We start from the raw sequence: 24,212 nt of genomic DNA, 5'->3' as shown, positions 1-24,212 counted from the left end.
TTGTTCCGAGGTACCAGTTTCCATGAGCCACTGAATGACAGTTTAATCATTAGATCAAGTTTAGGTTTAAAGATAAGGGGAGGAGCGAGAATAAAAAATCATTAAGTCCCCCTCTTTATTCTTCCTGACACATTATAATGGTTTCCAAAAGTTCAAAGCAATAGAAAATTTTCACACTTTTTTTTTTCTCCTCTATTTTCTGCTTCCAAGTGTTTGTTCTTTCCCTGACTAAGCTCAGATAATAACTAGTCTGGTCAGTTTCACTTTCCAATTTTTATACATAAGTGAAAGCTGTTTTGTGTCAACAGTTTAAAGATGTTTAGAATCATTTCACCTGCTGGGCGGACTTCCTGCAAGACTTTCTTTGGGAGGGCAGAGGGGGAATCAAAGTTTTGATTTCAATTATTTTATACTTCAAAACTAGAACCCTGAATTAGATCACATTAGACTAATGTTTTATTTTTAACCTAGTAAAAGTTTTTATGGTTATGCCGTATTCCCACTTGATCATTATTTGTATAGCAAATGCTATGTCTAAGGAAAACTAGCACTTAAAGAGTTGGGCTTTAATCCACAGAAAGTGTTTCTTTTTTTCTTCGTGGATTAGACAAGTGTTAGTGTCTCAGTCCTATTGCGTGACGCGTCCTGGCACTGTTCTCAAGATGCAAAGAGGAAAAGAAAAAAATAAGTTGCACCTTGTCTGAACAATTGAGCGCCGTAAGGTTTATGAGATTATTAGGAGGAGGAGTAAAGAGAGCGGCGTGTCTTTTCCGTAAATTCTTAACAAGGTTAACCTGTGGCCGCTGTTGTTGTTTTCCCCCTATGGGCTCCCTGCGGGGGAACTTTCTGTTCTCTTAGAGCTAGTATCCTAGGCTTCCCCGTGAAGCTCACCGAGAAGATAAAACTGAAAGAAGCTGCGTCTGTGTTTGAAGCAGACAGAGGGAGACAGGAGCACACGCAGTCGGCGGAAGATGGGGCCCCCACTCGTCCAGGGCTGGATGCGGGAGCCGGCGTGACCTTTCCACGTGTCCCCAGCACCTGCGAGGCTAGCGGGGCACTCGGTTTTCTTTTCTCGGGAGCCGGCGCGAGCCCGGAAGAGGCTGGGCGGCCGGGGACTTAGGTCTGGGGGCAAGAAGGCCCTCCCTCGGAACACGTGCGGCGGGCGCGCAGCTGGCGCGGGGGCTGGCCTGGCGTTGCAGCACCCGCAGGGCCCGCGCGTCCTAGGACCAGGGGCGGGCGCCGGGAGGCGGGTCGCGGCGGCGGCGGCGGGCGGGTCCTGGAGCTCTCGGCCAGCTTTGTAGGGCGGCCTAGCGCGCGCGCCAGGCCCGGCTGGAGCGAGCCCCAGTGCAGTACTGCCCGAGCCCGGGCGGGGTCTCTGTTCTCTGGCAGAGGAGGTCCCTTGGCAGCGGGAAGCTCCCTCTCTTTCTCTTGCCGCCGCTCGGAGTCTGCGCCCTGCTGCCAGGCGCCCAGCTCGGCGCTCCCCTGTGCTCGCCCGGCGCCCACTCATTCGCAGCCCAGCCTTCGCCGCCGCCGCCGCCTCCCTGCTCCTCCTCCTCCTCCTTTCCCCAGCCCGCCGCGGCCATGGCGGACAGCGCCAGCGAGAGCGACACGGACGGGGCGGGGGGCAACAGCAGCAGCTCGGCCGCCATGCAGTCGTCCTGCTCGTCGACCTCGGGCGGCGGCGGCGGCGGCAGCGGCGGAGGAGGCGGTGGCGGTGGGAAGTCGGGGGGCATTGTCATCTCGCCGTTCCGCCTGGAGGAGCTCACCAACCGCCTGGCCTCGCTGCAGCAGGAGAACAAGGTGCTGAAGATCGAGCTGGAGACGTACAAACTCAAGTGCAAGGCGCTGCAGGAGGAGAACCGCGACCTGCGCAAAGCCAGCGTGACCATCGTGAGTGCCCCCCGGGGGCGCGCCGCGGCGCCGACCTCCGCCCGCCTCCGGGAGAGGCTGCACCTGGACCGGGCAGCCCCCGAACTCCCCGAGGCTCCCGAGAACCCGCAGCAAACACACTCTCTGCCAAGAACTGTTGGCTCCCGGGGGGTGTGGGGGAGGGAGGTGCCCCTCCGAGGCCACGCGAATCTGGCCTCTCCTGGGGGTCAGACTCCTCGCGGGGTGTGGGAGAACGCTGCTGGACAACCACGTTCCCGTTTCGCCTCTGGGGAGGAGGCCCCTCCCGGGAAGTGCTGGAGGCTGGTGGCGTGGCTGGGGGGCGGGGTGGGACTTTTTTCAGTCCTAGCAAGCCTAAGGGGTGCATCCAGAATCTGGGGCTCCCTAGGCTGTGGGAGAGGGAGGAACCCGGAGTCAGTTCCAGGGGCCTGACTGGGGGTGCTGGGGGGGTGCGTAGCTGGTCTGGGCACTTCGCTGGCATCTGGAAGGCGCTAGCTTGATCGCCCGGGGAGGGGGCGGGAGAGAGTGGCTGGGAATCCGGGAAGTGGAGTTTTCTGGCCAGGATTGAGAGGGAAGGGCGGGTACCGTAGCTGAGGCTCCCACCTCCGTTGGAAGTCCTTTCCTTGGTAGGGGTTGGGGTGAGGGGTGGCAGCGGCATTATACAGCCGGGCGAATGCAGCATCTCGTACTATACTGGATAGAGTGAAGGGTATGAAGCTTGGACGGGCTCAAACCATGGTATTGACTGACTCCTTTTCCCTTACGGAGCAAGATGTACGTGTGTTTGCTTCATTGGTGGTGGAGTGCCTGGGGGTATTTTGTCTGAGTCCAGATTCTTGATGAAAGAACAGGCTGTCTGTTCTGTTTCCACCTAGCCTCCGAGGCTCCCCCGAAGAGGGTAAGATTAGGTGTTGTCTTCTCCTTCCTACTGTAGCAGGCGATTAGAAAGGCCACTGTAGCCGTGATGAGGCGAAACATAACTGGCAAAAGTACACCGTGTGCTCTCACCTAATATCCCTGCCAGCTAGCCACATCATTAACATGCAGAATCCCCATACAGACAACTCTATTCAGATCAAAACAGTTTCCCAGCCAGGAGCAGAGAGGAAAATGTCAAGAAATCAAGGGGATAAATTACCATAGTTGCTGCACCAATAGCTGATTAGCCTGAATCTTCAGATGGAGGAAAAAGGCATGAATTTGGGAGTGGATCAAAAATGACAGTCTGGGAATGAAATGGGGCAAGTTTAGGATGCCCCTGTGCCAGCAAAAGTCTTTAGCGGAGGAGTGAGTGTGTATGTGTGTGTGGGTGTGTATGCTCCCCCAGTGCTAGCTCATACGTGGGACCTGGATGGCATTCTGAATTTGCTTAGGAAGCAGATTTCCACCAAAGTTTCAGTGTAATTGGCAGCCTAAATAGAAATTGATTGTAGAAAGACACTTTGCATGCTCAAATCCAGTCCTGGTGAATGGAATTGGAGCAACATTCATGCGTTTCCAGACTGTCAAGTTCTTGAAGTGCCCTTTCGGTAGGAAGAGGGAGGAATTTGCAGAGGCAGCCACTTCCAAGCCTCCTCTGTAGCTTTCTTGGCCGAGAGAGATGTCTCTTCTGAGTGGGGGCTTGAGAAGAGGGGGAAGTTGGTAGAAGCAGTTTATTTAAGGTTTGAGTTAGTAAATGAGAGGGTTAGTCTCTTGGAGAATGTGAACCACGGAAAGTAGTAAAACTCTATGAAACTGAATCCCTAGCTTCTTGCGAACAGTGAGCAATTCAGGCTGTTTTTGTTTGTTTGGGAGAGGATTAGGGGGTGGAGGTACTATGAAAGGGTATCTGTTTGACACTTGACCATATTATAAGTAGGTCTGTAAATTGTACACAAACATGTTGGCTTTGCACGGACAAACATGTTCATTCCTGGTGTATAAGATCAGAGACCTTCTGAACACTTGGTTTGAAGAGTGTGTAAGGTGGTGGCTTTATTTCTTAGCACTTACCCTCAGCTAAAACTGACATCCAACCAAATACACTTTGTGAAATGTTCTGTGGCCTTACTGAGTAGAGTTTTAAAATTGTTTTAGATGACAGCCTACAAGTACGAAAAGCCGCTCAGTTCTTCTTTAATCTCTGATTCATATATTCAGGGAGACAAATAAAAATGCCTGTGGTTTACCTGGTTCCCTAGGACTTGGCAGGTGTTATTAAAGCAAACGCAGAGAAGAGATCCCTCTAAGCTTTTGAGAGTTTCGGTAACTGGTCTGGGACCCAGATTGTGTTGAAGTGGTTTTGACCTCTTAGGTATGTAAGTTGGGTTGAGAAATGTGTGTGACTACATGAAATGGGTCTGTGCGTGTAAGGGGTCCATTGAACAATACCATATCATAATTTATTGTTGCGGTTAAACTGCACAACCCATAACAACTCTAACTTAAACATAACCCTTGTTAGTAGCTGCCTAGAAAGGCTTGTGTTCAATTAAATAAAGGCCTTGCTCGATTTTTCACTATTTTAGTTAATCTGAAAGGAAAATGGCACCATAATCCTATTACTTGCCTTCCTGCCTTTTATTATTTCCTCTACCTATAATGTTAACTTTCATGTTCTTGGGCACTAAAGATAATTATGAATGTCTTTCCTCCCCCCTGAACACGTTCAGAAAGATACATTGCTCATTAGCCACACCCTGGAGGAGAGGTACCCTCTTAATCTGTCTCTCTCTTTAAACAGTTTATTTTTCAGAGCAGTTTTAGGTTTGCAGCAAAATTGAAGGGAAGTTGCAGAGATTTCTCTTAAACTCCTTATCCTGCTTCCCCTCCCCCATTATCAACATTCCCCTCCAGAGTGGACATTTGTTACAACTGATGAACCAACTTTGACACATCATCATCACCAAAGTCCATAGTTTATATTAGGGTTCACTCTTGCTGTTTGTACATTCTGTGGATTTACCATTATAGCATCACACAGAGTAGACCAAGTGCCTTAAAAATCCTCTATGCTCTGCCTTTTTATCCCTCACTAACCTGGCAACCGCTGATCTTTTTTACTGTCTTCATAGTTATCCATTAACCTACTGAAGGACTGGGTTGCTTCCAACTTTTGGCATTTTTGACTAGAGCTGCTACAGACATCTGTGTGCAGGGTTTTGTGTGGACAAAAGATTTCTGCTCCTTTGGGTAAATACCAAGGAGAGAAGTTACTGGATTTTATGGTAAGAGTATTTTTGATTTTGTTAAAACACTGCCAATTGCCCTGTGTGTAACGGGGGCCGGGGGAGTGGTGGAGAGAGAGTATCTTTTTCTTTTTAAAGATTTTATTTATTTATTTGACAGAGAAAGACACATCTGGAGAGGGAACATAAGCAGGCTTCCCATGCATCAGGGAGCCCTATGTGGGGCCCTGGGATCATGACCTGAGCTGAAGGCAGATGCTTAATGACTGAGCCACCCAGTCCCCCCCTTGAAAGAATATCCTTAAGCAGACACCCCACTGAGTGTGAAGCCCAGTACAGGGCTCTATCCTAGGACCCCGAAATTGTGATCAAGCCGAAACCAAGGGTTGGCCACTCAACTGACTGACACGCGCCACTCCACTCCCCATGTGCCCTCTTTTAAAAACAGTCCAAAGGCTAATAGAACTCTTAACTGTGGTAATTTCTGTCTGTCTCTTTTGGTATATAAGTACTTGTTTGGGTCAAGCTTTCCATTTAATAAAGGGCTGGTTTCATGGGCCTGTGTGTTCCCAGCACATATATGATAGAGGTAAGCATTATGTGCAGGGAAGAATCCTCTGTATGAGGCCCTTCATGTGTCCCAAGTGCCTGAAGCATCTGGGAGTTACAAGCTTGACCCTGGGGCTCTGGGGTGAAATGGAATGTTTGGAGTGGTTATCCAGTTTCTTCTAGTAAATCGGTAGTGGAACCAGGTTGCTGATTATAGATCATAATTTCTTCTTTGGAGTGGAGAAAATAAACAAAAAACAAATGCTCAGTAACTGTTGAGTAGCTTTTAGATGTTAGGCTAGATCCATCAGCTTGTATTGTGGGTGAAAAATGTAATTGGAGGTGATCTGATTCGTTGTCAGGAGAAGTGTCCATGGGTGGTGGTGTCCGAGCAGATGAGGAAATGCGTTAATGGGCATTCACTGGATGACTTCACGGTTCTGGACTGGTTAGTTGCTGGGCTTCTCAGAGTATAAGCAGAGCTTCATACCTGGCGTGGCTAGTTCTCTAAGGTGTGGGCTTTTCTGAGACCAGTTCAGACCTTCAGCATGTGTCTGGCTTGAAAATCAAGGCCTGAAATTAGTCACTAGTATTGAAATATCTTTCTCTAACTATAAAATTAGTACTTTATTATAGAAGTTTAGGGTTACAGAAATAAAAATGCATTTTGAGGTTATGGTAGAAAAACAGGTTGGTATGGCACGATTAGAAAACCTGGCTATTTTAAAGATCAACGGTGTAAGGATCTCATTAACCAGTAAAAGCCACCGTATAGTAAATGTTGTGGATATGGGATTATTTACTCTGGAAGCCTAATACACTATTTTCCATTTTTAAGACTTCATTTTGGCAGACTCTGATGCTTTTGGATTAACATTGCCCTTGTAAAGAGGTGTAGTGTGTCTTTTTTTTTTTTTTCCCCTGTTAAAAAAATTTTTTCCCCTTAGATTCTTAATGGAAACGCCCAACTTGAGATGCAACTTTGAGAAGTGTATGACCTAATTGTACACAAGTTCACGCTTCTTAAAAAGGCTATATTGTTAGATTTCTTCTGCAGTTAAAGTCCTTCATGTTCATAGTTCCCTTCAGTGTATCTCATATACCGTATTTGTATTTGATTAAAGAAACACAAAACATTGGAGGAGATTATGTCAGTCTTTTGCTGTGTTCTCCTTATTTGTTTTGCTGGGGATGAGGAATAGTTCAGAGAATCACCAGGATCTGGTTTGTGATTACTCTTGTTTAAGACCAGAAAGACTGGCCTATAGCAAAAATCTGAAATAGTTATTGCTTATTAAAAACTTTGGATGGCCCCCCATTACCCTCTGAATCCAGGTAGACTTTCTGGTTGTTTCCCAGGCTCTGCTTGGTCTGGCCCTTGTGTGTTTCCCAGAGGTACCGGTCATGTTCATACCCCTCACTTGGTTGAACTGCTGGTTCCTGGAATTTAGATTTCTCTGACTCCTCTAGGATGTACTTCCCAGCCTTAATCTTATTCCTTCCTCCTCCCTTCCCTGCTACCTCATAAATGCAAGTAGACTAGATTGCCTTTCCCACCCCCACCGCAGTGTGCATGGCATTGCCTCTTCGCCAGGCACACAGTGGATTTTGTGCCCATTCGTGTGGTCCCACAGGACCCATCTGTTGCTCCTTCTACATCCCCATCACATAGGTCTCCCCCGGCAGATGTGTAAATTCCTTTTTGGGGGGCAGAATTTGCTTTGTTCACTCCCATTCCTCAGTGCGGGGCATGTGGTAGATACTCAAGGGTATATTGGCTTGACTCTGGAGGCATTGGGTGGTGGAGGTTTTTGTTTTTGTTTTTAATTGGATGAGGGTGCCCGTACTGTCTCCTGACTTCACTAATAGGGCCACTCTCCTGCCTGTGTCATGAGACACTGTCTTTGCCCTGGTTGGTTAAGCAGATCAGATGGATGGATGGATACACTGTATACTTTGGGAGACTACTACAATCAAGGGGCCTCCCAAGCCTTTGCCCTCTAACCATGGGTGATGTTGTAGGCTACCTTGTAGCATACATCTACATGTTCGTGATACATTTCACCTCTGAAAGGGGTACAAAGTGTCTTTAGGTTCACCTTTCCATGGATTTTTGAGCCAGGCTTTTAGGGGGGAAAAGTGGCTCAGTTGGAAAAGTTCAGATTCACCCCTTCACTTTTGGTGATTGATCACTCTAGTGTTTCTCATAACTAGTTAATGGTAAAATGCCCCACAGCTGCCTCTGGGAAGCAGCTTTGGGCTATAACGCATCTATGCAGGTACCCCAGTAACCCGAAGCTCCAGTTGGGGGAGTATTTGCAGGCAGGATTGGGAGACTTGCTGAATCCTTGTGGATGACCACGTGTGGCTTACAGAGTGGGGTTCCAGGGAGTTGATATAGTGTCCCACACAGTGTACTTTTTTTCTTAAATCCTTCTTTGCAGAGATAATTGCATTTACACCTAGAAATGCTAATCTGAGCTTTTAAACCCCAGCCAGGCTGAACAAGGAGTAACAGTCCTCTTCCTCTTTTCCTCCCATACCTCTTCCCTCCGTGGGTAGGAGTTGGTTTTTGTTTTCAATCACAATGCCGCTGCTGTTAGATAAATTGGTGGTGAAGTAAGGTGGTGAAGTAAGTGTTCACAGGTTCAGGGTGTTCTTGCTTGGTGGTGGTTGAAGCTTTTTTGACAGGGAAACTAATGCTTGGGAAAATGTTTCTAATTGTCAGGATCTTGGAGGGGTGTTAACTTGCAGACTCTTCATTCTTCCCCCAAACTGTCCAATTTTCTTACCTTTTTTTGGCTGTCAGGTTTACAGCTAGGGATTTTATTCCAGTGCTCATTCTAGTAAATTAGAAATCTCGCTTTGTGGAAGTATTCTTTTTTATGGAGAAGAATGCGTGAAAGGGTTAATAGTTTGATTTATGGTTATTTAGAAATAACTCACCCTCTTATTTACTATTGGTTTCTAGATCTAATGTATGGGGTGCAGTTTAGTGATTAAAATTCATTATAAAGTCTTTAAAAAACATATTTTATTGTTAGAGAGCACGAAGGGGGGGCAAGGGAGAAGCAGACTCCCTGCTGAGCAGGGAGCCCAGCATGGGGCTCAACCCCAGGACCCCAGGATCATGACCTGAGCTGAAGGCAGATGCTTAACCCACTGAGCCACCCAGGCAACCCGGTTTTATAATACTAACTTAATGATGGGAAATTGTCCGTGATTTCTCTCCCCCTTTGCCTCCTCAGTACAGCTACAGGTACTTAAGAACGGCCTGCTGTGTGCCAGGACTCTGAAATCTCCAGAAGGAATGTAAGGGCCTTTCTAGCAGCCAGCCAAGGGTCGCACTTGACTCTCGTCCAGCTTGGCTCTGGCTTAGGTGCTGTAGAGAATTAAGAGCAGAGGGAATGGTCCTTCTTCCCTCTCCAGCACTTTCCAGTCTGAAGACTTGGGAGGTGCAACAATTGCCTGCATGTGGGGTGAGGAGCAAGAAAGGAAGTCCAGACTTTTGTCTGGGTTCCTGGGAGGGCTGTGTTACCCTGTTTTGTTGAGTACCTTGAAGAGAAAGGATGTGTCATAATTCACTCACAGTTTAATTAGCCCGTAGTTTATTTTGTGAGGCAGAGAGATGGGGAGAGCTGTTATTCAATTTGTCTGTGTCAAGGTGGCACTGGGAGGCTTTCTGTTTGTTTTTAATTTTCTTTTTTATGTGGTGATGATTGAAAAGAAATGTCATTGATGTTTTAATTTCATAATTTGCATCGGCCGGTAGATCGAAATTATCTAGGTAGTTTTGCCTCTACCCTGTTACGCCCTGAGGCTGACCCACGTTCCTTTCAGGGAATATTGTTGGACGGATCGAATTTCCTAAGTCTTTTTAATCCAGAACTATGTGAAAGTAAAGACTTTGTAAGTTAAAGTTAATTAGAGATACTAGTTTATGTGCAATTCCAAATTCCAGTTTTTTAAAAAAGCAGTGTTGATGGATGGGATAATCTTCCAGGCATCTGTTCCTGATCAAACCAGCCTCCTGTGGGTGCCAGGTGTGTGTCCAGAGGGATCTGGTTAATACCCTCCAGGACATCTCAGGGCACTTGGGATCAAATAAGGCCACTTGGTACTGAGGAGTGGAGCTGGGATATTCAGCCAGACGTTGGTCATGATTCAAAAAAGTTTTCCTGAAAAAAAACCAAAAAAGTTTTCCATAGAAGGAAAGAGGAAAAGTGAAAGAATGAAAACATGGAGTGTGCCTGAGCTAAAGGAAATTCTTAGAAATCTAGTACCTGCACTAGATTAAACACAGCTATGCCTTGCTTTTCTAAGCCAGAAGTCTTCTCTGTGCTAACGGCATTTTTGGGATTGGAGTTAGGCTAAAATAGTATTGAGAAAAATAATTTATTTGGTGTTTAATTAAAGAAAGAGTTTCTCGACTTGTGACATTATTTGTGTGTAAGTGGTGATTTTTTTTCCCCTGTTATCCTAATATACCAACTCAAATAATAACTTTTATTCTATTGAGGATTTTTTTTGGTCTTCACTAGACAGGCCTTAATTTATCTAAACAAAGACATTTGCTGAGAGTCAAAACATTGTGTCTCTGCTTCATTTAGTAGCTCCTGATTATAGAAACACTAAAATTTGAGGGGGAAAAAATTGGTAAGATGATTTTAACATCTTTGTTAATGAAAGAGTACTATTTAAATATATATGTCATTAAGTAGAGGCTCAGACTCAATCAGGTACAGATCATTAACTGCTAAGGTGTCATTTCTTTTGTTAAGTATATTAATTATTTCACATCGTTTTGAACCTTGAATGCATGTAGCCTTTTTTTTTCTTTTTTAAGATTTTATTTGTTTATATGAGAGAGAGCGCAAGATGAGCGGGTTGAGAAGGAGAAGCAGCCTCCTCGCTGAGTGGTAACACCCCCCCACCCAAGTGGGGCTCAATCCCAGGAGTGCTGACATTATGACCTAATCTGAAGTCAGATGCCCAGCTGCCTAGGCCAGCCAGATGTCCCCTGTAGCCTTCTTATTGAGAAATACGTGCCTAGTGAAGAGGGCCAGTGACTTTTGTGTGTCATTTAAAAAACAAAAATTATGGTAAAATACATAACATCAAGTTACCAGTTCAACCATTTTTAAGGGTACAGTTCAGAGGCATTAAGTACATTCACAGTGTTTTGCAGTTATGGCCTCACCCATTTCCAGAACTTTATCATCCTAGACAGAAACTGTCTCTGGACAGTTATTAAACAAAAACTCCATTTTCTCTTACCTCTAGCCCCTGATAACCTCTATTCTGAGTGACTTAAAACCCTTCTTTTTTTAAAGGAGAAAGTGTGCACGGATCCCCAAAAGTAGCTAGCTGGCTTTTGTTTGTTTGTTTGTGGTCCTCATGTTGAAGTTATAAATTTGGTCCTAAAAACATTTATTTTTTGAAAGATTTATTTATTTTCGATAGCACAAGTAAGGGGGGGTGGGTTGCAGAGGGAGAGAGACTCCCTCTCTCCTGAAGCCGACTGCCCACTGAGCAAGAAGGAACCAGAGGAGAGGCTCTATCCCCGACCTTGAAGTTATGACTTGAGTTGTGGAAACCAAGAATTGGCCACTCAACCGACTGAGCCACCCAGTTGCCCCTGGACCTAAAAACATTTAATTTTATTTTTTATTTTTAAAGATTGTATTTGTCAGCGCACAGGCAGGGGGAGTGGCAGGCAGAGGGAGAGCGAGAAGCAGGCTCCCCACTGAGCAGGGAGCCCATGCAGAGCTCCATCCCAGGACCCTGAGATCATGCCCTGAGTGGAATGCAGATGCTTAACCCACTGAGCTACCCAGGCACCTTTCGACCTAAAAACGTTTTAATTAAAGTGAGGTTGATATATTGCTCCATTGTCAGTCTCTGTGGCTTGTTGTCTCTCCCACATCTGGTTCTTTTCTGTCCTTCAGCAAACATAGACAATAGACTGAGCCCATGCTTGGGCTCAATGCTTTGGTCCTTTTGTACTTAGAGTAAGTACCCAACGGTGGAGGACCTTGGGAGGGAATAACTTGCTGCGAAGACTTGTCCTCTAGGAAAGGAAAGCACTTTGTCCTGACACCTCATAAATAATGGCTGCTTTAAAAATTTTTTCTTATTCTTTATTTTTAAAAAATAATTTTTAAAGGTCTTATTTTTAAATTTTTTTAATTTTTAAAACTTTATTTAAATTAAATTAACATAGTGTATTAGTTTCGGATGTAGTGTTTAGTGACTCATCAGTTGTGTATAACACCCAGTGCTTCTTACATCATGTGCCCTCCTTAATGTCCATCACCCAGTTACCTCATTCACCCGCCTTCCCTCCAGCAGCCCTCAGTTGGTTTCCTAGAGTTCAGACTGTCTTATGGTTTGTCTCCCTCTCTGATTTCCTCTTACTTTATTTTTCCTTCCCTTCCTGTATGATTGTTTTGTTTCTTAAATTTCTTATATGAGTGAAATCATATAATTGTCTTTTTCTGACTGACTTATTTCACTTAGCATAGTAAAAGATTTTATTTTTTAGTAATCTAATGTGCAACTCAAACCCACAGACCTGACATCAGAAGTCACATGCTCTGCCCTCCACTGACTGCAGCCAGGTGCCCCTCTTTTTTTTTTTTTTTTAAGATTTTATTTATTTACTTGAGAGTGAGAGAAACAGCAGGAGCAGGGCAGAGAGAGCAGCAGACTTCCTGCTGAGCCGGGAGCTCCATTCCGGGACCCTGGGATCATGACCTGACCCAAAGGCAGATGCTTCACCAACTGAGCCACCCAGGCATCCCTCCCTTTTTTTTTTTTTAATGAAATGTGTTGTAAGCATTTATTTTCCTTGGTAGCATTTCAAGTAAACCGTAATTTAAGAAAGTTCGAACAAAGGTTGAAGAAATGAATAACAATTCTTATTTACCAGCATTGCTGTGTTTCCAAATCCTGTTGTGTTGCTGTGGTGACTGCTCCTGTTCATGAAATGCTTACTGTGGGGAAGGCTTTGCTTAGAGCTGCTTGTGGAACCCTCGCTGCCCTTCTGTGGGATCAAGGCTGCTGTCGGGCGTGGCTAGGCTCAGAAAGGTTCTGTCACTTGGCAGCCCATCCAGGTCAGCCAGGTGGGGCTGGGATTTGAACACAGGCCTGGCCTCAGAGCCTAAGTGCCAGGCTATCCAGCCCATGGGAGGGTTGGCTATAAATCAGCTTATGATAAGTTTTATCTTTATTTTGTTGTGGGCATTATCCTCCTAGTTGTTTCTTCAATGAGACTGGTCAGGGCTACCCCATTACTCCAGCACATTCCCAGGATGCTGGGCCTAAGGGAGTGTTTCCAGGGTAGCAGACTCCCTTGGAAAAAAAGCAGTGATGGAAGGGTGCTATCTGTTCATGGAGGTGGGGCAGTCCCTGCTCCCATTTCTGTCTTGGTCACCCTCCAGGGGTGGGCCTTAGCCGGTCCACCGCTGTGCCCTGCCCAGAGCACCCCAGGAGGTTGCCGCTCTGCTTACAGCACAGCCACCTGGGCTTGCTCTTTTCCCTCCCGTCGCCCCAGCCCAATCTGGAATCGATCTCTTTGTACTTATTTATAACCTTTACTTAAAAATAGTCTGACTAGCACAGTCCTAGTGGATTTTATTTTATTTTTTAATGTATCGATCACCTGCGGTATACAGGCAGTGTTTCATATATAACAACTGGGACGAGATAGCGCATGGGAAGTTGGGGAAGGGCCCTGACTCCATCTGGAAGTGGGGAACCGTAGGCAAGGAGGGCTTCAGCTCCCTCAGAAGGGGATTTTTAAGCAAAAACCTGAAGGATAAATGGCAGCTCATCTAGAGGAAGATGGGCCCAGGGGCGTTGTCGGGAGGGACACACCCCCCCTGACTCTGAAAGCTGAACATGGGATCAGAAGGCAACCTGGGGAGGAGAGCAGGACCCTGCTGGGCAAGTCTGGTGGGCTCTGTTCCTGGGTTCCGTCCAGGGGTTAACTGCAGAAGAGGTGGGGAGGGAAGGAGAATGGGGGGAAAATAGGAGCATTTCTGTTTTCATCATCTGCTCTGGCTGCTCGGTGCAGACCTTTGTGTTTTCCTTCTACTTGAAGGCAGGTACTTTGGGACTCAACACCTGTGAGATGATCTCCCTTATTCCATGAGAACAGTAGCTGCATGGCACAGTCTTAACTGTGTGGCTGGTACGGTTCCAAACACTTAAGTTAGGGACTTGCAGCAACACTTTTCCATCTCCGTGTCCTGGGTGAAGCAATGAGGTGTGGGAGTGTCAGCAACCTCTGGAAGGTCACGGTAACTGCTGGGATCGGGGTTTGAACTCAGGCAGCCTGAGGGTACCTCGTATGGTGACTGGTGCATAAAAGCTCTGGCTTTGAAGGATCACCTGCAGCTTTCTACATCCTTGTCGTTCAGTCAGTGTTCATGACACTCAGTAGATAGATGCTCGGTGGACTTTGTGGAATTTGTTTTGTGGGGTGCCCAGGTTTTCTTTTTGTAAACTGATGGGAGTAGGATATGCTTACAATGAAGGGCATAAGATTTGAATGCACACATTTATGCTGAATGAACTTACAGATGAATTCACCAGTGTACTCCTCATCCGCTCAAGATACATGCTATTATCAGCATTTCCTCTGCCAAGCTGCCCTGTACTGTTCCGGTCACTGCGCCCCCAAAAAGTCACCTTGTACTGACTTCTGTCACTGTAGATTTGCTTTGCTTATTTTTAAACTTAATGTAAGTGGTTTTGTGCAGAGTGTATTCATTGTGCACTGGATGCTTTGATTGTTGCCGGAGTTCATCTGTTTACTTATATGAAACAGTGTGTCGTTGCACACAGAGCTGGTTGTTTTTGTTTTTTTTGTTTTTACTGCGGGGCAGTCTTCCACCATATGGGTATCTGTGGAATTGTTTTGGAGTGTACCCTCGGAGGCACCCCACCCCCTGTACCCTTTTGCTCACTGTGTGAAAGGAGTGTGGCCCACCAGAGGATACCAGGCCCTGCAGGATGCAGGTTCTAGTTAGTGGAGGTTCTTGGTGCTTTACTAGGTAAGTTATATTGCACTGAGAGCCGTTGGACCTTGGTGGACTTAACCTGGTAAAACTACAGTTTTTAGGGCTAATACCGGTGTCACTGTTGTCTTTAAGGGTAAAATGAGACAATACACATCAGAGTGTTTTGGTAGGTTGTGTATTATTATTCCTGTGGAAAATGGGATTTAAGATAATTAGTGCCCCCCTAATACTTTCTGATGTTTTCCAAAATGTATTTCAAAATCAAAACTGTTCTTGATACTTCTGTAAGATGGTGGTATCAAAATAATGTCTGGAAACTGATGGGAGGAAGTCAAGGCAGCAGGCCCCGAGCTCTGGAGACCTGAGCCTGGGGAGCTCTTTGTCCTGGCTTCTTAGGGCCTGCGGTTCTCTGGCACTTGGTGGGGGGATGCCTGGGAACTTGGCCCATACCCTAGGGTTTGGTGAGCCAAGATTAAGCCAGCCTCTGCGGTGGTGTCAGAAGGCAAACGCGTGTTTCTAAAAGATCCATGTTTTTTTTTGCAGGTTGGTTCTAAGGCTCTTTCCGTTATTTCTTGGAAAAAAAGGCCAACGTGCATTTTCCCAGTTTTCTGTCTTTAGCACTGGGGGCAGTAGACAGTCAGCCTGCTTCTCAGTCCTGTGACTTTTGACCCCTTTCTCAAGGAGCATGGATTCCAGAGGGTGGGCTTTGATGGATGGCTGAGAGGAGAGAGCCACTCTCGTCTAAAGAACTCCTGGTCTAAAGAACAGAAGCCACATGTGAATGTCTTTGAAACTGACTGACTTCGCAGGTTTGCAGTACCTACTTGGTGGAAGGACAGCCACAGCTTGTGAGCCAGGGACAGGTCTGTGGGAGGCCAGTAGTTTTCTGTTTGCAGGGGACTCCTCCAGTGACCTCTTTTCTTTCTGTTGCCTCTGGGTCTCCCTCTAGCAATAGAAGTGGTTGCCTCAGGACTTTGGAAGGTCGAAGGAACACGCTTTTCACCGGAGCACGGATGTACTTTTATTGCCCTGGTGTGGAGGCTTTTGGGATGACGGAAGGGGGCAAGGTGGACAGTTTGTATAATTCAGGAGCTCAGCTGGCATTGTAAATAAGGTAAAGTAAGCCTTCTTGAACCCAGGAAAGCCCTTAGCTCTGTCGCTGAGGAGGTGTGGCTGTAAGCCAAAACTATTTGAGTCTTTTGGTCTCTCTGCAGTCTGCCTCCCAAACTACTTTGAATGCCTTCCCGTTCTTTTTCAGGTAAGGGAGATTAGCACTAATGACTTTAATCCCTTATTTGGTTGGTTCTTACTTGGCCCACAGCCTGGCAGCTCTGGGTCATTGGAATCTCTGTTGGGCTATGTGAAAAGGCAATTGGAATTCGCTTGTTAGCCCACAAATGAAAACCATTAGGCTTTGCTGCTTTCCATAAGTACAGTGTACTCTTTCTGCCGCTCTCACATTCCTGTGGGTCCCACTGCTCACCTTTGTTTTTATGCTCTGAATTTTATGTGTTGCAGATTAGCATTCTCCATTAGGCCATCTGTGTGAATTGTCCCTCCTTTTAGTTTTATTCATTAGCTCCTTACTGTTTTTCCACCCCAGGATTCTTTGAGTGAACTTGGTGTAATGGAGAGAGATTTGGAAACCAGATAGGGTTGCCAGCGTTAGCAAATAGAAGGAAGGATGAGGAGCCATATTTAAAGTCCAGATAAACAACGAGTAGTTTTTTAGTATATATATGTTCCAAATGTTGCATGGAACATACGTATACTAAGAAATGAACTGAAATGCAAATTTAACAGGGCCTCCTGTATTTTATCTGGCAGTCTTAAAGCCCATAGGACTTAAAAAAAAAAAAAAAAAAAAAAAAAAAAAAAAAAACCTCAGTTCTGCTTCTTTCTCGTCTGTGATCCTGTGGCAGTTTACCTGACCCCTAAGACACCGGTCTTCTCTAAAAATGGGTCATAGTCTCTTACCTCTCCAGTGTGAGGGAGCCCATGTCTTTTCTCCTCTTTGTTCAGTGATTATGGATTTGCCCATCTTCTTTTTCTCTCTCCCATGAAGCCATCTAGTGTCCTTTTCTTATTGGGGCTCTTTTTTTTTTTAAACCTTTGTGAACCAAAGGACATTATTTTTTTAAGATCTTATTTTATTTTTCTAAGATTTTATTGATTTATTTGACAGAGAGAGAGAAATAGTGAGAGAGGAAACACAAACATGAGCAGTGGGAGAGGGAGAAGCAGGCCTCCCATCGAGCAGGGAGCCTGATGCGGGTCTTGATCCCAGGACCCTGGGATCATGACCTGAGCTGAAGGAAGGTGCCCAACGACTCAGCCACCCAGGCGCCCCCTTAGTGGGGCTCTTTTGGGTTTTCAGGATGTCAGCCCCTCTTCTTCCTCAAGCTGCTGTCAGTTTGCTTTCACTTTTTTCTGCCCTTCTACCACCGACTTCCTTATTTCTTCCTCTCTGGAAGCTATCTTTGACTGTATGCCTCAGGTGTCCCTTTTATTTGGCCACATGTGACCAGCCCTCTTGTTTCATTTCTCCTTTCCTTCTGAGCCTCAAATGGCACAGAGGGAACGGGGCCTCTTACTGTTTGTGGGACCAGGCGACACTCACACATCATTTTGGGGCCTCTGCTTTCGCTGCTCACTGGGAGGGCTTGTTTAGAGATCAGGGATGGCAGGCTTGCATTTGGCCCAGAGCAGGTGGTTTTGCGTCAGAGTTTTGAAAAACTCCTGCAGGGGGCGCCTGGGTGGCTCAGTGGGTTAAGCCTCTGCCTTTGGCTCAGATCATGGTTTCAGGGTCCTGGGATGGAGCCCCACATCAGGCTGTCCGCTCAGCGGGGAGCCTGCTTCCCCCTCTATCTCTACCTGCTCCTGTGCCTACTTGCGATCTCTCTCTCTCTCTCTCTGTCAAATAAATTAATAAATAAAATCTTGATTAAAAAAAGAAAAAGACTCCTGCAAGAGAGTGTTGTAGGAAAGGCATGGATGCTCTGGTTAGTCTTGGCATCACCCCTCCCGCTTCTCACGCCTGTGGCTGCACATGCTTGTTTTCTTCCTGTTCCGATGGCAGTTGAATTGGGGACCCCTGGAGCTATGCTGCAGATCGTGACTAATGGTGGCAGTATGCACTGAGTTAGCTTTTGAAACCAAACCACAGGCACAATTGTTCCAGCTTTCCAGACTGCGAGCGCCTAGGTATGGGGAAGGTAACTTGCCAGGTCTTTCAGCTGGTAGGTGGGGGGGCCGGGATTTGGCAGCCCGCCCCCTGGAGGCCCTCTCACAGTAACCACTGTGTCTTCGCGCTGCTGCAAGATTCTATGAAATTCCTTGTAGGAGCTGGAAATACAGACGGTTTTGTTTATTTAAATTCGTAATGTAAGTCTTTGCCCTACTGTTTGGGAAATTGCTGTAATTCATGGGTGGTGAATCCGTAGAATCAGTTTCCCCTCCGAAGCATCCTTCTTCTGTCCCTTAAAGATGTTTCCAAGAGTTTTCTCTTCCTGTGGCCTTCTTCTAACTTTTATTTATTTTTAAAGATTTATTTATTCGTTTTAGAGAGAGAGCCTAAACCATGGGGAGGGGCAGACGGAGGCGGGAGAGAATCTCAAGCAGACTCCCAGATGAGTGGGGAGCCTGATGTGGGGCTCCATCTCAGCACCCTGAGACTATGACCTGAGCTGAAACCGGAAGTCGGACACTCAAATGACCGAGCCACCTAGGTGCCTACCCCTTCTTCTAACTTTGAAAAGATTATGAGGTATCCTTGTGTTTATTTAACTCAGTAGCTTTTGGATACCTGCCAAGTGCCAGCTCTACACTTGAGATGTCCTTTAAGGAGCAAGGCAGCCTCATGAATAACTGCATCCCCCCTGCCCCAGGCTCAGGGCGTCAGAAGCCCAAGCAGACCTCAGGGTTTGGAAAAGCAGGACATCACTCCCATCTTCCTCCCGGAGGGCAAAGTGGGAGGAGGTGTTATCAGAGCCCAGGGACCCAGGTGGGCCTAGAGACAGGAATGCTGCAGGAGGTGGAGAAAAAAAGGGAAGAGACACCCTGATTCTCCCTTCTCCCACCTTCCAGGCTCTTGCTAGTGCTTCTTACTGGCCGAGTCCCGTGGAAGTGAGTTGGCTTCAGGGACCTGGGAGTTGCAGCCCCTAGAGGTCACCCCCACCTTGCAGAGCAGGAGAAGGACAGTGGAGGATCCTGGGCCGGACAGACCAGGGACTGGCTCAGGAACAAATGGAAATGGAAGGGCTATGTTTGGCCTGGGCAGTGTTGAACACTTTACAGATGATAGAATGTTGGCGAACTGGTAGGGTTTTATTTCCCCTGGAGGATGTGAGTGAAGGGCATTCCAGGGAGAAGGATCTGCATGGGCAGACTCATGGCAGCTTGAAGCCACAGGCCCCACTCAAAGGACGCCTGCAGCTCTGAACGGCTCCATCCATCTCAAGCTCTTTCTTCAGCCTCCAGGCCCCTTTTGTAGATGGCTGTCTTGTGTGTCTGCGTTGTCATTTATGGCTGACAGGAATTTTCTCTCGGGGGAGAGCCAGGTGGGGAGTTCAGCACCCTGTATAACCACAAGTGAAACCGCTTCGGACAGCTCCGGCTGCTGCACCAGCGAAGAGAGGTCCTGGCCGCTGCCATTTCTGTTTGGTACCTGTGGCCTGACTTGGGCCCCAGGGCTCCGGTGACGATGCTGCTGCCTTGAGAGGAAAACCCGCTGCACAAGTTGGTGACTTCGTGGCCTTGTCTCCTCCTGGAATGTCTGGCACGTGATCATGCTGTTAGAATACATTTCTTACATTCTCCTACTGTGAAATTTGTTTTTATGATGCTAGAGGATTTTGTTTAAACTTTTTTTATTATGGAAAATTTTCTGCATACGCAAAAGGAAAGTGAATTTATAAACCACTGGGCTGGACCTGTTATCAACATGTAGTCAGTCTCAAAGTTGTTTCACCTATAAATAGTTCAGTTTGCATCACTGATAAGGATTTATAACCACATACCATTACATACCACATTTTAAAAAAGTAATATTTCCTCTAGTAACTTTGTGTTGGAAAGGTAAACGGGAGAGTCTTTTCTGGACTCAAATGTGTTATCCTTCCTTCTCTGCTTTAAGCCTTTACCTCTGTGCTGGGAGGCTGCTGGCTCCAGATTTAAATCTCTTCCTGCTTAGTGTGCTGGCAGCTGGTATGGGGACCTTTTACCTGCTGCTCTGCTTCTTGGTACTAGTCCCCCCAGCATCCTAGTCACGCTGGTTCTGCCCTCAGGAAGGTATGCAGTCTGGCCTCCCTGCCCTCATGCTGTACAGTGGGATGTGTCTCAGGTCACTGGCTCTGGCACACGGGGCAAGCATCTTGGCTTCTGCAGTTGTGCTGCAGAGAAATCTCAAGTGAGGTGTCCTTTGCAGTCTTCGCCTGGAGCTTTTAGCTGCGAAATGTCTGAGCATTGTGGACGAAATACACCTTAGGAAGACGGGCTAGCATCTAGAGCTTCTAGAAAGTCTGGCATGGTGTTGTATGTGAAGCCATCTGGGGCTGGCGAGCAGCAGACAGGAAGCTGTGGGCAGTGTGTGCAGACGGATGTCTCCTGGACAGGTAGAAAAATGAGCATCTTTGCCCAGAATCTGCAGCTCTGAAATCTGCAACTTGTGCAGCACATAGATTCAAAATGGTTTCAACTTGGTTATTTCATGAGTCTCACAGGAAGTCTGTGGGGTGGGTCGTGGGAGTCTCGACTGAAAAAAGACCAGGTGAAATGTGTATAAGTTATTGGCCATGGAACAGTGCTGATAAATGGAACAGTTGAGAGTGCAAGGTAGATGGCCAGGGTTCTTCCAATCTGTGGGGTGGGAGGTGGCGAGACTCCTTTTACCAGAAGTTCTCCAAATCTTGGCTGGACCTCAGCAAGAGGGACCAGTCCAGGTGGTAATGAAGCCTCAGTGGAGGGTGGTGCCGGGTGGCCAAGCCCTGAGCCTAGGAAAAGAAATGTGCCGAGGGATGGTCTAGACAATGTTACTTTGCTCTTTTTTGCCCAAGTCAACTAAGATTTAAAGTGGGTGGCTGACTAGGGGTTTGGGATTTGGCTTATTTTTAGAGCAGTTGCTCTTTGATGGGATTAATTTGGCCTCATAGCTAATAGTGGCTCAGCTTTCAGTCTGTGGGTCCCAGACGATCCTGTCCATCCGAAGCACCTGGAGAACTTCAAAAGTCATGATACCTGGGGTCACATCCTTCAGTGTCTGAGGATGGGAGCCCCTGGCATTGGTATTTTTAAAAGATTCCCTGGTAATTCCAAAATTACAGCAACAACATTTTGGAACCACTGGTCTGTACATTTGTATGTACAGTATTTATTAATTAAGGCTTGAAAAAGATGTTGCCAATAAAAATGTTTTGGTTTTTTTCCCCACTAGTTATTTTTTTCCAGCTTTCTTGAGCTTATAATTGACATGTAGCACTGTGTAAGTTTAAGATGTACGTGTCGATTTGATATTCTTATATATTGTGAAATAATTACCCCTATGGCATTAGCTAACAACTGCGTCAAGTCACATAATTACCTAAAAAATTCTGATTTCTTAATTGGCATTCTTTGAATAGAAAGGCATCTCATGATATGCGCTCCCCTTCCCTATTACACCAAGAGTGGTGTAGATGACTCCTTGTTGTATGCCTTTTTTCTCCTCCACTTAGTTATGCCTTGGAGATTTTTCCTTAACAGTACATTCATTATGTCCCCATTCTTTCGTGCAGTTGCATGGTAATCCGCTGTATGGCTGTCTCTTACCATTGGGGATCCAGTTTGCTGTCAGTTTTTGGTCTCACATTGTTCCAGTGATCTTGAACATGGATCGTTTCGCGTGCGGGTGAATCTATCTGGGACACCTTGCATTTGGTAGTGCCTATCTAGTATATACCATGTATATGGGCCACTCCCTTCAACCTTTTCCTTAGATTGACTGAGTCCTCCCATCAGGCCGTGAAGTAGCAGTATCTCCATTTTACAGATGAAAAAACTGGGACTTAACAGGATTTGGGTGACTAGCCCAAAGTCACGCCCCAGAGAGAGGCAGAGCCAGATTTCACACCTGGACAGGTGGACTCCAGAGACATTTCTTTACTTTGAAATACTGCATTTCTGGGTAAATTCCCAGGAGTGACATTGCTGGGTCAGATGCACTATGTATGCTGTGATTTGAATAGATGTTGCCCAGTTGTCCTTAGTGGGGCTAGTGCTAATTTACATTTCCATTAGCAGGATGGGAGACAGAGTATGGTGGCCCCAGACCACACTTTTATCCAGTTGGGATTTTGTCAATATGGTAGATAAGAAATGGCATATTGGTGTGATGGGCATTTCTCTCAAGGGGATGGGCAGACATTTTCTCCCATGTTTGTAAAGCGCATTTGTGTTTCCTTTTCAGCAAATGCCCACCTCGTAGTCTTTTTGATTGCCTGTTGGGATGGTGGTCTTTCTCTTAGCCATTTTCTCAGCGCTCTGTATATTTCAGAGACTTGCTCTTTTTTCTAATTTTGAGTTGGAAAACAGTTTCCCACTGTCACTTATTTTTTTATTTGGCTTTTTATTTTTTTTTTCCCCCCACAATGTTTTTTTTTCTCCACGCTTTCTTACATAATTTATAATCTCAGGAAATAGTATTATGATGTTAGGTAAAAATTTACTGTGTATTTACTCCTTTGGAAAAAAATGTAGGATGGCTACCTATTGTGTTTTTGTTTAAATGATTCACAGTGCATTTAAGAGAGATTCAGAAGAAAACGTAGAAGCAGTCATATTATATATTATTTTAAACTGCTGAATGACTTAAATTTATGGCTGAATATTAGAGCACATCTCCTGGTGTCTTTTAGAGTCTCCCTCATCTTTCTTTATACTATCACTTCATATTTCATGTACAATCCTAAGTTAGGATAAATCTTCCATAATGAATTGATTACTGCATTATTTGCATCTTGGATACTATTAGTGTAACCTTTTCCTCTCTCCAGAACCTTCTTAAATGGACTTGAGGTTAATTGGCATTATTTCTCTCCTGGTCAGTTTCAGACTCTTTTATCTGGTGGTTTTATTTTACTCTGCAGTATTTTCCATTTCCCCTGTTTAAAGATAGGTTGAAAGCTCTAGACCTTAAATTAAATTGAACCTCCTTACCACTTAGCCAGTCATCTTCCTTCATCTCTGAAGTATTTCTGAGGCCATTGTTTGTCAAGCACCATGGTAGGGTCTAGGGAACATTCCTGCCTCTTAGGGCTTATGTTCTGGCTGGGAGGAGAGGAGGAATAGATATCTGACAATTAGTTTTAAATTGTAGATTTAAGATTGTGATAGAAGAAGGGGTGCCTGGGTGACTCAGTTAAGTGTCTTGATGTTGGCTCACATCACGATATCCCTCTTCTTCCGCCCCTCCTCCTGTTCCTGCTCTCTCTTTCTCTCAAATAAAATCTTTTTTTTTTTTTTTTTTATTATGATAGATGCTTTCAAAGAGATGGTTTTCAGAGGATACAATCAGGAACTCAGCTAGTTTGGGGCAGCCAGGGAGAGCTTTCCTGAGGTGCATTTAGGCTGCTATCATTTGAATGATAAAAGTCACCGTGGAGGGGACTGGTAAAAACATGTTGTGGGCCAAGGGAACAGGCCATGCAAAAATCCTGAAAGCAACAAAAGCATGTCGGGTTTGAGGAACTGAGAGATAAGTGTGGTCAGAATGTGATCTGGATGTGGCCCGAGGAAGGATCTGGAAGTAGGTGGGGCCAGTTTTGACAGGGTTCATAGTCTGTCTTCTGATGGCTGCTGTGAATAAAACCCGAACCAGTGGTAAAATATGGAAGACATCCGTTTGAAGGGAAGAGACTTTTTAGCTTTATCTCTTATGGTCTTCAAATTCTGGAGCTGAGAATACACTAAGTGTCCTTTATTGCCAGTCTAATGCTTATTTTTACAAAGGATAGACCAAGGAAATGATACTGGTAGCCAGGAGTTTCAGAACTTGAAACCACGTCTCTTAATAAACTGTTCTTTGTACTCTGCACTTTCTCTTCCCTCTGAAAACATGCATTCTGACTAAAAATTGAAATTTGTTCTGATGTGTGGTTTTATCCTGATTTATATGAGAAATATTAAGAAGGTATAAAAATTAAATCACTTAAGAATTTTGTTGAGTAGTGTTTATTGTCTCACAGAAGAGGAGACTGTCTTCTAGAATGTGGACTCTACTGATGTCATGTCCATGCTTCTAATGCTACGGCTTCAATACAACTTTTAGTATCTAGATCATCTACTTCAAGGAGCACTGCTGGCATATGTGCTTTTTAAATTAGGTATAAGTTTGATTCCAGTGACTATGCCATTCTAGAACTTTCTTCAGATGAATAAATTTGGCCTGCAAAAATAGCATTTTAATCCATTCTTTTTTAGTTTTTCATTAGGATGTGTTTTTGCCAATAGTCTTCATATTTTAAAATCCAAATGTGGCAAAAAGATTTACTGCTTGTTATGCAAACTTTCTGACTTGGTTGGGGGATTGGAGAAAGAATGAAGATGGAGA

At 45.6% G+C, this 24,212-nt stretch overlaps 1 protein-coding gene across 1 annotated transcript in view; it reads left to right on the top strand.

The window, feature by feature from the left end:
- The first annotated feature begins 1,267 nt into the window (after nt 1–1,267).
- The window catches only part of CCDC6 (coiled-coil domain containing 6), a 105,285-nt gene continuing 82,340 nt past the window's right edge, over nt 1,268–24,212 (top strand). The window contains exon 1 of the mRNA XM_059397459.1: nt 1,268–1,890. Coding sequence (XP_059253442.1) covers nt 1,582–1,890 — 309 coding nt within the window. The 5' untranslated portion in view covers nt 1,268–1,581. The remainder of the gene's footprint in view (nt 1,891–24,212) is intronic.

This window comes from Mustela nigripes, chromosome 4 (genome assembly GCF_022355385.1).
Source record: "Mustela nigripes isolate SB6536 chromosome 4, MUSNIG.SB6536, whole genome shotgun sequence".
Classification (NCBI taxonomy): Eukaryota; Metazoa; Chordata; class Mammalia; order Carnivora; family Mustelidae; genus Mustela; species Mustela nigripes.
The sequence above is the reverse complement of the archived record's forward strand: the minus strand, read 5'-3'. Positions and strand labels throughout refer to the sequence as shown.